We start from the raw sequence: 14,139 nt of genomic DNA, 5'->3' as shown, positions 1-14,139 counted from the left end.
CATCCACCATGAAGTGAGTACAGAAAAAAAAAGCCAAAAAGAAAAAGAAAACTCTCTAGAGCTCATCACTCATACTGCACTGGTAGAGCTAGACAGGTCTGTTTCCTGTTCCTAATATTCTTCATGACAGACTGTCCATTTACACTGCTGGCCCCGCTGATCCTGCTCTATTACTTTCAGGATCCAGGGATGAGTATACCTTAAGAAACCAGTGAGGAAATTGTTTCCATTTCTGGCCACGGTGACAATGTTAAGATGACTACTAGTCAAGTGTACTTGATGTTATACTGACGTGAGTATAACACATGCTTAACACAAATATTTGAATTGAGTACTTGTGATCCAGCCGACTATAGCAATTTCAAATCTGTAAGTGTGTCAGCTATTCCTTTTTTTTTTTTTTTTGCCTTTCACAGAATGAGTTTGGTGTGAGAACCATAGTTAAAGCTTGCAAATAATGAAATCATTCCTGACTTTGGTTGCTATATGTGAATCTGTACATGCAACAGTGCACAAAATGTCCAGTCAAATCAACTGAAAATCTGGGTCTCAGGACCCCCAAGACTCATAATTTGTGTATTATTGAAGACTGTAGCTTCAATATTACAAGCATTCCAAATTCCTATGATGTATAAATGATGAAATCCTAAACACAGAGGAGAGTTGTTACGTGCTTAGGCACTGAAACTAACAAAATGATTGATGGTAAGGTATAGATTTAGTATAAAAGGCACTCAAATGTAAACAAACCCACTATTATTTACATCACTTCAAACTTTTTATGATTTAACCAACAGTGTGATAGCCAGAAATTGCATAAACACCAAACTGGACTCAACAGAAGAGTACATTTATGTGGAAGTCAGTGGATTCTACCAAAATCCTATCCAATTACTGATATGGGAATGTTTAAGTGTTTTGTATTGTAAATAAACTATATTCCCTCCATTCAACCTGATCTGAATAAATATTTTAGTTTTGAGTGCATCGTCTGCGTGAATCTTATTTCACTTACTCCTACTGATTTAACGTGGATAAATATTTTAAATATTTCAACTCAAGCTTTAAACTTGGGAGAAAAACAGTTTAAATCATGAGATTAAAATTGTAGTATGTTTGCTCAAAAAAATAATGTACATTAGTGCAACCATCTGACTGATTTAGCAAATTTGTGTTTCTTCTAAAACAGGGATATATTTTTGTTGTTTTTGGTGTTGTGGAAGATTTAAAAAATGCATGACTGTAGCTTCAAGTCGTCTTGGGCACACTGTTTCTACAAGTTCTGCCAGTCTAGATTAGGGCTTTTTCCTCTACTTCTTCCCTGCAGACCCTCTAATCTCAGTCAGATTGGATGGACAGCATCAGTGAGCCGCAATTTTCAATGTCTCTCCACAGATTTTCAAGGGGGTTTAAATCCAGGCTTTGGCTGAAACTGGTAAGTACATAGAGACAAAGCCACTCCAGTGTTGTTTTAGCTGTTCAGTCTAGGTCAACGCACCGCTGGTTGGTGAATCTCCATCGGGGTCTGAAGTTACGTACCCTCTGGGATTAGGTTTTTGTCTTTTTGTGAATTCTCATCATCATGACCAGCTTCTCTGCTGCTTGAAGCGTCCCAGTGGTGTGATCTTATGAATAGTCCACCAAAGCTACGGAATGAACAGTGCCTGGGATCTATGGTAGATGTCACATACATGACATGTGCAACAAAAGATAAAATGAACATTCCTTTACATTCAACTACTTGAAATTTCCCACTTTATCAATCATAATAAAGTTGAAATGCTGCCCATCCATGTGCCTCATGCCCCACCGCATTAACTACCATGATGAAAAGGCAAATGGAATTACTATGGACCTAAGTCATTCAATTACTTTTAAGTAAGAATGCAAAAGTTTGACTACAAATCTAAGAAGGACAATTTAACTGTGTGTGAAACAGATTATCAGCATTGCTGTTATTATTATTTTTCTTTTTTTGCAGAGGTTGAGATGGCTGAGTAGGTATTGTTGGCGGTCATAGTTTCATAGGCATTCCCACTTTGATAAAAATATGTTAAGTGCTGGAGTGAGCAGTGCTAATTCAGAGAACCAAACCATGACAGAAATGAAAAAGAAGTGGAAACATATCAAACTTGATGGCAATAAGCTTGTTACTGTGCAATGAAAAACCCAAGGAATTGCAGGTGGAGGTCAGTGGACACAGGTGATATTGCAGCCTACTTCCTCAGAGTAGTGCCACATATAATTGGAGTGCCTCATCAGCGGTGCCCTTATCCACGAGGGAGAAAGACCTGGCAATGGATGAAGCCACAAAACCAGGTAAATAGGCCATTCCTTTACTTGTGTACACAGGAGTCTACTAAATTATACATTTTATGGGCCACTTCATCATTTCAAACATTTTTTTGCAAATAATTAAAAAAAAGCTGTTCATGCCTAGATTTTTGGTATGATAAGTAAACATTTTACTGCAGTTTCTTCACTATCACTAATTCCCTATTTCCAAAATAGTTATAAATAAGCATAGGTCAGTTATATTTAAGATGCCACGTTGCACCACAGGGGGAAAAAACACAAACAAAAACAGCTGATAAGAATTGATAGAAATTAGCAGGAAGTGCAGACACATTTTTCAACATACTTTATAGAGCTCTAAAAAGGATTTGTGTTTGTTTTTAAAAACGAATGAGGCTACAACGGGAGAAACTATGAAATCAAATGACAGACATTTCATTTGATTTCAATTTAATTAACACACCAAAGTAGGATTAACGCAATTTATAGCTGCCCTTTTCCACTAATATTGTCAACTCATTTTTTTCTCCCTTACTTTTCACAATGTACTTTAGGTCTATATCAGTCGTTGTTGCCAGAGAAACTACAATTTTGATGTGATACATTTTACTGATTACAAACCAACTTAACAATAGCAATGAAAGCACATACCGTGTATGTGTGCTTTTCAGCTTAACCAAAAAAATAATTTATAAAAGCTTTTATTTGTTGTGATCAATGGTTGGGGGAGAAGTGTGAAATATAACACCGTGAGGATGATATGAGTAAATTGCAAGTTATTTTTAAAGACAAGTGCATCTCTTTGGGAAAAAAAAAAAAAAAAAAAGTGTGTCTATGGCAGCAGTGCTAAGGTGTTTGGCTGGAATTGTATTCATTCTTTACATTCCTCCTTCTGTAGCTCACTACAGTGAGACACCCTCCCCACCCTGGACAGGCATGAGGGAATATCTTCTCAACCCCATGATTTCATGCAACTCCTGTGAAACCGAAAGACAAATGGTCCTTTTTGTGTCCCACCCCATCCAGAAAGGCATTTTGTCTACGTGATACAGAGCCAAGTACTGCTTGGAGTTTAAATGGGAAATGGGCACTGCTTCATTATGCTGCACTGCCTTGAAATGAATGTGGATAATAGATATATTCACAGCGGTATTAATATCCTCAGAGTTCATCCTTTTTTTTCTCCGCTCATTCTCCATTTTCCCTCTCTCAGGCTCCAAAGTACTTTGCCCTTGGCTATGCCTTATACTAAATAGATTTATGAGAACATTTGTGTCATATTTCCTCTTTTCCCGGATTGTCAAGACAGATTGTCAGAGCACCACTGATTGAGTGGAATCACCACATAGACTTAGTTCTCATTGTCAGGGCCCCACATATTCGTCTCTGGGGGGAATTTAACAAAGCAAATTGGCCAATGACACTTCTCTCAAGGGTTTGCCACTACTATTAAGATGAGGTCAGGGGTATGAAAATAGTAGACTGTATGACTACACTTCAAATGATTACAGGCATAATGTCTTATCGTAAATGTATGAATTAATGCACATACAATATGTAGGCTATAGAGTACATACTGCATATGTTCAGTATCGACTATACACTAATTCACTAGTACATCATGCTACAGAAGATGAATAAGGAAGGTGTGCAGAAAATGCTACTCTAAGTTAAAGAACGTTCAGTGTTTCCTCTGAATGCATTCAACAGCTGAAATGTGAGCGCGCCTGCTGAGATTTCACACAGTTGGAAAAAAATGTACCCACCACAACTTGCAGTTTCTACACCACATGCAGCTGACTGGGGCTAGTATCAATTGATTTGTGCAGCAGATGGCCAATTCATTTGGGATAAGTCTTTAACTTAGCTAACTTCTTTGACAAAGACAGTAGAAATATAACAACAACACCGTAGCACAGACTATTCCATTCACTGTTGTAATACCAGCACATTTTGCATTAATTACTCATCTAATCAAAGCATCTCATTAAACAGATTTTATGATGGTGTATGATTGCTGATGTCCGCAGGGACTACTACCAAACTTTGTGCAAACATAGCACCTCCATCAGGTTAGCACTGAATGTGAGCAGAATATGAAAACAAGTATTTGTTTGTGCAAACAAAACAAACGTGTGTACTGGAGAAACTTTTGAGAAATCGAATATTAGAATTTTAAACACAGGCCTCTAATATCAAAATCATATTTACCCTAAATTAAATGAAGACTATGCATTGAATCAAATGCAACAGACTTGATCATGTGAAATCACCCTGGACATGAAATGTATTATTAAAACAAATGCTGACCCAAGCAGAAAAATATGGGACTTTCAGTTTACTGCATCAATCAGACACAGTAATTAGAAATTATAGTTTGAAGAAATGAGTAGTTAACGTCATCTGGAATATCTCACACCAGTTTGTTGCTGTACCACCTGCAATGTTTAACCTGAGCCAAATTAAGGGTAAATATTATGGAGTAAAATACTAAATAATACAATGTTTCAGGATTGTATGACCTACTGTATTTAATTGCTCACATTAACCAGTATTGAGAAAGTACTTCAGTTAATTCTCTGTATTTGAATTTAATGCAATTCATGATTTGCGATGTTACTAACATAATCAGTGAATGTAAAAGAATAATGTACAAACTTTTAGGCAAAACATGCAGTTAAATGAGGGGTATTTCAAAAATAGTGCATTCATGTTGTAGTTTATTTCTTGATTAGTTGCTTTTATACAAAGTGCAGTAAATGGAAAAAAGCCTATATCAAACCAATATTTGGAGACACCCGCTAACGCCTTGGAAATAGCATAAATGCTCATACTGTAGGTTCCCTTGCACACATTTTTCTACTTGGCAGGTTGGTTGTTCCATAAATCTTTATGTAATCCCAGATTGACTCGATGTTGAGATCTGGGCTCTGTTGGGGTCATACCATCTGTTATAGAACTACTTGTGTACTGAAGATCATTATTTAGAACCTGTATGTATCAGGTTGCTGTCACGCTGCAGATTGATTTTGGGACCAACCAGATGCCTCTCTGATGGCAATGTGTAATGGATAAAAATCTGCCTGTACTCCTTAGAATTTAGGAGACCACTAATTGTGACCAAATTCCCAAAATATTCGCAGAAATGCAGCTGCAAACTTGCATAGAACCCTCCCCATGCTTCACTGTTGCCTGCAGAGAGTCTACCCTTCATGTGCTTGCCAGCCCTTTGGTTATCCTACTATTTCAAATTTTGACTCTTCAGTCCAGAGCACCATTCTGGTTCCCTGCACCCGAGGTGAAATGGCAATGGGGAAATGGCCTTGTCCAAAAAGAATAGTTCTGACCCAATTTCTCTGGACTACAGGCGGGCATACCCAGGTTCCACCGGTTTCTGCCTGCTCTGAGCTGCTGGACATCCTCCAGTTTCAAAGGGAAGTCATCTTGATGTGTCCTTTGTCAGTGGCCCTCAGTTTCCAAGGCTGACTATTGTGTTTCATGTCCTTAGCCTTCCTGTTTCATTGTGCTTTTGTAGAGGAGCTTGGACAGCCCATATAAAAGCACTTGCCAGTAAGAGACCTTGCTGTTGCAAGATGACCACCTTCTGAATTGTTATGCTCAATCATGGTGTAAAATTTTTCGAACAAAACTGTCACTTCTTTAGCAACCCCATCTTATTTAGTTTAGCTGTCCTTCACCTTCAGTTTATGACTTTTCTTTAACCTATATTTCATGTTGAGGCTCATTAGAAAATGTTTGCTAAAAATGTTTAATCATGCAACAGTTAATGTTCCCACGTTAAAAAAAAAAAAAAAAAAAAAAAAAATTGGTCACTTTCTTTAACAACATACATATTACTCACTGGAATATTTCACGATTTGGATAACCTTCGTCTACTATTTACAAGCTAATGAAGAAGGTATAAAATAACCATCTAAGTCAATTGCTTTTTCCTAAAACTTTTGAAAACTCCAACTGAAGTGGTGACAGAGAGCTACTGGTTGTGAGTAGTAATTTTGGGAGTGAAGAGGATGCAAAAAAAGAGCATTTTCAAAGAGGCCCTCTGAGCTACCAACACCTCGTTCCAATCCTTTACCTCCCAAAGTGATTTATCACTGGAGATCCAAGATGACATGGTGACAGGAGAGGCTACCAATCCCCAGCTCATCCAAAGTAGGAGCTCACAGTGAAATAAGGTAGTAGCTTGAATACTAAGCAAACAATAAAGGCAAAACGTTACTCTTAAGGGATGACCACAAGTGGAATCTGCAGAAGGATCTTTTGGATCAGAAAACAACCCTGATGTCTTACAAATGGCTATCATCCTTTTTCAGTTAATCCTGCACATAAATACATCATAGCATCTTTGAGGGCAAGGGACTAAGTATTGCCTATCCACCTAGAAAAATTTCAAATATAGATACCTGAAGATATTTTGTTTCAGACTTCATAAGTTGGCATTTTATAATTACTTACCAATAACACCATTCATTCAGCACTACATTGTACATGACAGGATTGTTTTGTTTTTTTTCAATTTTTATTATTATTTTTTTTTTTTTTTTTAAATATACATTGTCACATTGGTGTTTCCAATTGTTACCTTAGTAATGATGAAAACTGGTAGTGTGGATGTCAAGACTAAACTTGATACTTGCATCAAGGTTAAAGATTGTAATAGACTAATATGTCTCGCCACAAATCTATACCCATATAAAAAATATTTTTTTTTTTTAATGCGAAATGAGTGTAGTGTCTCTGGCAGATCTCTACGTGCAATGAAAAATACAGTCAATATCTTGTTTTTGTACTTCAGGTAGCAGGGATTCAACAATCTTTTTTTTTTTTTTTTACTCAATGCTTTAGGAAGGAAAACCAAGGGCACGACAGGCCAACCATTTTTCTGCTTTCTTTTATATCTGGAAAATAAATTTGCTGAACAGAGAACAGCTAATTCCGAGATAAAACAATTACATATTCAGCCACAAGCGAGTATGTTTAAATTATATACAAGTATTTTATGCCCACCGTGCATTGTCTAAACGGGTCCTTCCCCTTCTCCTGGTGCTATCTGGAACATTTACAGATTGCTGCCCCTGCCTTCTTACATAATCATGTGAATTTTGATTAAAACTGACCTTGATACAGGTAGGCTTTGATAATAGCTGAATCCTAGGAGGACTGGGGAGCCTCCTAAGGGAACATCTACATGTGCTGGACTTGTCTTAGTTATTGTTACCCTGTAGACTCCACCAGGACACTTACTCTCCTCTGCTCACAGACTAGTCTTTGAGGATACTGATTTTTTACATAATAAAATGCACTCATTTATTTTGCATAACCAAGGCTTTCAAAAGAACCATCAGAATTAATATAATATAATTGAAATTACGTATGTTCTCTTTGCAGTGAACCTAATTTATGCTACAGATATGAAATACATCATGGTCAACATAATATCAAAACATCATTTGGGCCATTTTAGTGAATGAATAGAATACATAAATATAGGTCATATTGATAGATGCATAGGGAGATAGTAATATATATATATATATATCCATTAACTCTAAAAGCATGCAAAACAGGCTTTTGTTGCTACCTGTAGCTATTATCACTAAATGCTAGTCGGACACAACAAATTTAATTGTCAATGATACAATTAACAATAACTACCAATTGCCTTTATTTAAATATGCATAGGCCTGCTGAAGAACTTTAAATCATTGTAGGACTGCAGGAAACAGATGTGCACCATTTTTAATGGTGAAAAGTGGTCAAATAAAACTGTAAAGATCTAGAATAGCAAGGTGGCAAAGCAATTTCTGGGAGAAATTGTGCACTGTAGAACTCTGAAGTAGCCAATCAAAGCAGGGGAAATTATGATTTCCTCGGGACATTATCCTGGCCTGATTGCACTTATCAATAAGGTGTATTAATTGTACCACGTTGAGTCATTGCAGATTGCCATTTAATTACATTTGAATGTCCCACATTACTTTCAGGATCCCTTTAAGTCAGCCGCTCCCCCACAAACCCCTGACAATCTACAATCAGAAATCATATGCTTGGGTGACCAGATTTGGTCACATAAGATTTACTACCCAAGAAGAGTGTGACCATATGGTGTGTTTTTTTTTTTTTGTTATCCTTTTACCAATGAGAGAAAGAAGGTTTTATAGTCAACTGTTCTGCTGTATGTACCATATTACATATGATTGGTTTGTTGTACTTTGAGTTTGATGTAAACATTTTCATGATGTAGTCAATGGGTAAACATTAATCATAACATATGTTTAATAGGGAGCTCTTGTAACAGTCTGTGGGTTTAAAAAAAAAATATGAATGTTTCAAACTATGCCTGCTCATACAAATAAATAATTTTAAAAGTTTGTATTTACTGCAAACAGAAACCTCAATCGATTGGGGGAAAAAAATAATAATAAAAAAAATAAATAATTATATATATATATATATATATATATATATATATATATATATATATATATATATGTATATATAAAGTTATTAAGCTATATTAAACTATCATGCATAAGTAGTTTTTGACTTTATGTTAAGAGTGTACAGTGTATTCAGTGTATTAAGGTGGAACAGTAGCTTTGATTTATTTTCTTTTGTCAGTTTGCCTGAAAGACCAACCATGAGCTTGTAAAGGATCTGGAGCTCGTGGTGAATATTTAAGCAATTAATGAGCCACGACTATGTTCCTTTGTGATCTGTTTCAAAGCACATCTAATTTTTAGATGATCATCAGTGTAGATTTTTGGCTTTCCTTAATTAAAGATGCTGTAAAATGTATGAAATAAAACATGAGTGAGTAAAAAAAATGCATAATATTCTGAATCATCTAATTAAACTCAAATAACATGTAGTCATTTCACAACTTTTGGTGTCTGAAAATGTAAAAAGGAAGAGTACAGTATCCCATTGAAAATCCAGTGCAATTATATGTGATGATCAATGAAACAACAGCATGTAAAGTATATGGTGCAGCATAAAATGTTTGCTTCCCTACTTCTGACAGAGTTCCTGATATTTTTTGCAATAGGAATTGATTTACTTGTCTCAGTAATCTCAGTAATTCACCTTGAATAATTAATTTCCATGAAATGACAAAGTTGATACGATTCTGAATGTGTGCATATACACAACTTAATATATACAGCATATGAAGACTATTCAGTCCACTTACACAATGGCTGGCAGTCTCAGTCAAGTGCATAATTAGTTGAATTAGATTAAATAACCAATTACAAGACTAACAAAGTAAATAAGCCTGCAGGGATTCCACCAAATGCTCGAGAAAAGAATTAAAATGGAATTAGTTTATTGACAGCCTGAATGACAATGTGGTCAGACAAACAACTCTATTCCTGTCACAAAGAGTGTTAGCTGTTGTCAAAGGAAAGGAGTAAGTGAAGTGTTAAAAATAAGCTATAATAAATAAATGAACACAATATAGGCTTAGAAATTGAACTACACTTAGAGATGTCCTCTGATAGCAGCACAGCGAATATGTTACAGTATTAGGATGACCACATTGCATGCAACTGGACCGTCCTGAGAGGTAAAGGTTGAGAGACATACCTTTGCTGGCACTGTCCACATGCTCCAGTTCATCTGGAAACCTCAAAATCTCTGGGTGATTCTCTTCACACTTCTCAGCCAGGAAATGAAGAAGTGTTGTGTTCTGACTGATGGATTTAGTGTCTCGGAGCTGAAATGACAAACAAAATATAGACATATTTATAAACCCAGAGTTTTTCACACATTTACGATACTACTTTTTTTTTTTTTTTACAGTGGTTTATTAACTGTTGTTCAGAAAAAAAGTCATATTAGTTAAATTATCAAAAAATTTAGAAAAATGCAACCACTTTGTCAATGAGTATACTGTAAAACTAAGTGAAGCCACTTGCAGTATAAATACAATACCTACTACAGTACAGTATTTCCAAATGAACAATAATTTATTTCCTAAAAAGCAACAACTGCTGTGATGTAATTGTACCTTTTCAGAGCAGGAAACATTTCCTTTACATAGGAAAAAAAGTAACTACCGGTTTTGAACCTCAACCTACTTTATAATATGTTTAAGTTATAATTAGAACAAAGAGCATGGTGTAAGAGCAATGGCACTTCTCTGGGGGTTCATGTTATACGTTCAACTGTGGAAACTAATTCCTAACAAGCTGAAAATACCACCCAAATTCTTGGGAAACTCCATGTGACACCGTTTACAGTATGTAAGTAAAAGATGAAAAAAACAAGGTCTAACAAAAAGTCCACAACCAATTACTGATGGCTACACAAAAGGAAATAATACACCCCATAGAAAAAAAGCACTGGGGCAGAAAAGTTTGAATAAAAGTACTGTACTGCCTTTGCCAAGTAAGTGTGTCTGTGTGTGTATCTGTGTTCATACACTGAAGCTGGGATTCTTCACATCAGTGCATAGAAAACTTGTTCCATATTCATTCCCCACCGTGATTTCCATGCTGTTCGAACGGCATGCTGGGAAAGCTAATTAGCACAACCCACCTCTTTGTACTCATACTGATAATATCCACGCTGTCAACAGCCTGCAGTTGGACATGCCCACACATGTAGGCATGCAAACACGTGTGTACTTCCTCTCACACACACGCTCAGGCGATATTGAACTGAAACTGTTTCAAGCAGTCAGAGGCATGCCGTCACACACCAACTCAAAAACACACATACTTTCATTAGAGGAGGATGTTTTCCCACGTTGGGTAACCACAATTTAATTTCATGGATTTTAAATTTGAATTTGTTTATTGTTATACCCCTGTTAGAGCCATATTTTGTGTTGATAACAAATTATATTAGAATTTGCTTATTTACTGAGGTAATGTAAATATTTCTTTTGACTTATGAAATAAGATGAAATGAATATGCTGAGTAATTAGTATGTATTAGCTGTGATTGACCAGATGATTGTCAGCTGATTATCAGCTGTGATAGGGGAGAAAAGGGACTGAGTTTTTTGTTGTTCTTCACCAAACACGGAGGAAACGTGAGGAAGGGGCATCGGTAGTCTCTGACCTCACGTTACAACGAGAATGTTTTGTAAACTTTTTTTTTGATTAATGTGAGAATAAACGAAACAACTGAATCGGCGACTGCAGCATTATGATTTGGACCGGTTTAACATGTGAGTCAAGCGGAGCCCTATTAAGATGGCACAGTTTAAATGAAAAGGACACGGCCACCACAACCCCAAACTGTCATTACCGTACAAAAAAAGTGCATATCTTAGCAGTAATTCCATCTGCTAACTAATTTTAGTAAAATGTAATAAATCATTTAATTAGAAAATGTTAACAAACAGCACATTTACTGGAACAATAATTTTAAATCATGTAACACAGTTGTACAGTAACAGCATACTGCATCTTCGTATCATAGCATATTGGTCATAGCCTTGCTGGCAAAAAGTGCTAATAATTCAGAGGGCAGGAGGATGGGCACACTGGGGTTTCATTAAGTGCAGTGGATGGAAACAGAGAGACCATGTGGTTTCAGGTAAGACAGTAGCTATTACAATTACCTGATGAAACTGGAAACATGTTAGTACTGTGAGGTGAATATTATTGCGATAATAACACTGTGCTGAGTCCTCAGAGCATGCAATGCCAGTGCAATGTCACTAATTCATAAACAGAAAATGTTAACTGCTCTCCCCAAATCTCTACGTTTACAATTTTAATGAAGTAATTTGCACAATAAAATAAGGGCTTTATTTATCATGTCAATTTTAAACAAAGTCTGGGACTGTATCAGTTACATTTTACAGACAGAAGTAGCAATATGTGACAAACAAAGCATTTTAATGCATTGCATTTATGTTGATTGAATCACTTGAGATGGTCAATACTTTAGATAATTAAAGTTTGAAAATACTAGTGCACATGGCAGTAACAGATTTACTGTATTTTAAAGGGCCATTTTTACACTTTTCTGGTATTTTATTGGCTTTCTTAATATCCATAAGACAATATGTTTGTGGTTGTAAATACCAAAAAACACCACAATATAGTTTTAGATCTCCTGTCTGGAACTCTACCAACAACAGACTGTTTTTGTTTTGTTTTTTTCATCTGTGTCTTTAAGGTGCATTGATGGCAATGACTCTCTCTTCTAATTGGTTAACTTTTTTTCTGATTGACCCATGCCCAGGCCAACAGGTTTTCTCCTGTCTTTTGGCTTGTTAGCTCTGTGTTTTCTTCTACATTAAAAGGTTGAACAGTGGGCCATGATGAGGGTGGACATATAACATGCCATTTTTAAGGAGGGTGAGTCTGTGATGTCACAAACATAATGTAGGCCGTGGGCATTTCTTCATAGACTGAACATTTTGATACTTTAATTTGTTTTTGTTGTATTGCACCAAAAATGTATTTGTAATAAAAATAAATAAATGGGAATGTATACACTATGGGACCTTTACAGAGAGCATGAGGTGTTGTTGGTAGTGGTAACATCATGTTGAGGGTCTCTGTCAGGGCAGCAGGAATACACATAAATCCCAATGTACCTGTGTTAGTTCAACACTATTTTACATCAGGAATTCAGTCAATGCAGCTTTGAGGTATTGTGAGGACTTGGCCCATGGCTGTGAAGTATCTGGGCACACGTTGAATTGAGTTTGTCTATGTGAAAGTTCAGGGCCATTTTATTCTCAATCCATCCCACGAACTGGCAATTTTAATATTTGTGGTAAAAGTGAAAAACTGCCAAAGCTCCTAAACTTAGGAATGCTCTCCTTGAAGAGCTTAGGCTACCTTAACGTTTGCCTCAGATCTTTCCTTTAAAACCACTCATGAAATGCATCTTGCCATTCCTTAAAGTAGCTACTTGTCATATGTCTTATCCCATTTTATTATATTGGGGCAACTGGATAGACTGCATATAAATGTTACTACTTCAAACAAATCTGAAGTATATTAAAAAAGCAATGCTTCATTACTCTGTCACTGAACGCAAATTCTGAACAGTGATATCATTCAATCTTTCATAGCATAAATTGCTTTGAGGTAGTATTATTCCAAATCCCTCCCAAGTTAGTACAATACATTCTTATATATGAGATTTAAGATTGGCAAGATATATTACGAGCAAACAAGTTCCCATATACATATATATATATATATATATATATATATATATATATATATATATATATATATATATATATATATATATATAAATATATAAATAGATAAATCGACTAATAGCTGAAGTGGCGGTGGGAGTATAAGAAATCACACACTAACAGAAGTATTGTTGGCCTTTGATTGCTCCATTTAACTTGTTCAGATGGAGCAGCAGCAAAGGACAAACACATTGTATAGTTGCTCATAAAATTGCACTGACTCATAGGAAAGGTAGAAGGAATGTACATGCAGTATAGTTATGTAAAATCACAAGACCACTGCTGACAATAAGTTATGTGAATACAAGAGACAAACAGATGTGCTTTGAACATACTATGTATAATAGCACGAGTAACTGTGATGGTAATTTCAGCTATGGAAAATGCTATATTTTCTTAGCAGGACACAAGGTCACACTACTGTTGTGTAGATGACTTACCTTTACCAATTCAAGTACCTCATTGACAGCCTGTTCTGTTAAACTTAAACTGAACAAGAATCATTGCCATGCAGCCTTTAATTATTAAGCAGAGCCAGTAAGTGTGTTCATCCCTCAGTAAGTCAGAGATAAAACCAATGACAAGTTATATTTCTGTTTTTGAACCAAAGAGCAAATTAATTTATACATTGACCAAAAATATTT

General features: G+C 35.9%; 1 protein-coding gene across 6 annotated transcripts in view; it reads right to left on the bottom strand.

Moving 5' to 3' along the window:
* The window catches only part of diaph2 (diaphanous-related formin 2), a 370,474-nt gene that overhangs the window by 129,507 nt on the left and 226,828 nt on the right, over positions 1-14,139 (bottom strand). For all 6 annotated transcript variants that reach the window (XM_069170528.1, XM_069170529.1, XM_069170533.1 and 3 more), the window contains one exon: positions 9,904-10,033. In XM_069170528.1, the coding sequence (XP_069026629.1) occupies positions 9,904-10,033 (130 nt within the window). The remainder of the gene's footprint in view (positions 1-9,903; positions 10,034-14,139) is intronic.

The sequence above is a fragment of the Embiotoca jacksoni genome, unplaced genomic scaffold, assembly GCF_022577435.1.
Source record: "Embiotoca jacksoni isolate LCO1_2020_lvr unplaced genomic scaffold, fEmbJac1.0.p SCAF_5, whole genome shotgun sequence".
Taxonomy (NCBI): Eukaryota; Metazoa; Chordata; class Actinopteri; family Embiotocidae; genus Embiotoca; species Embiotoca jacksoni.
Note: the sequence above shows the minus strand (reverse complement) of the source record. Positions and strands in the feature narration are given on the sequence as shown.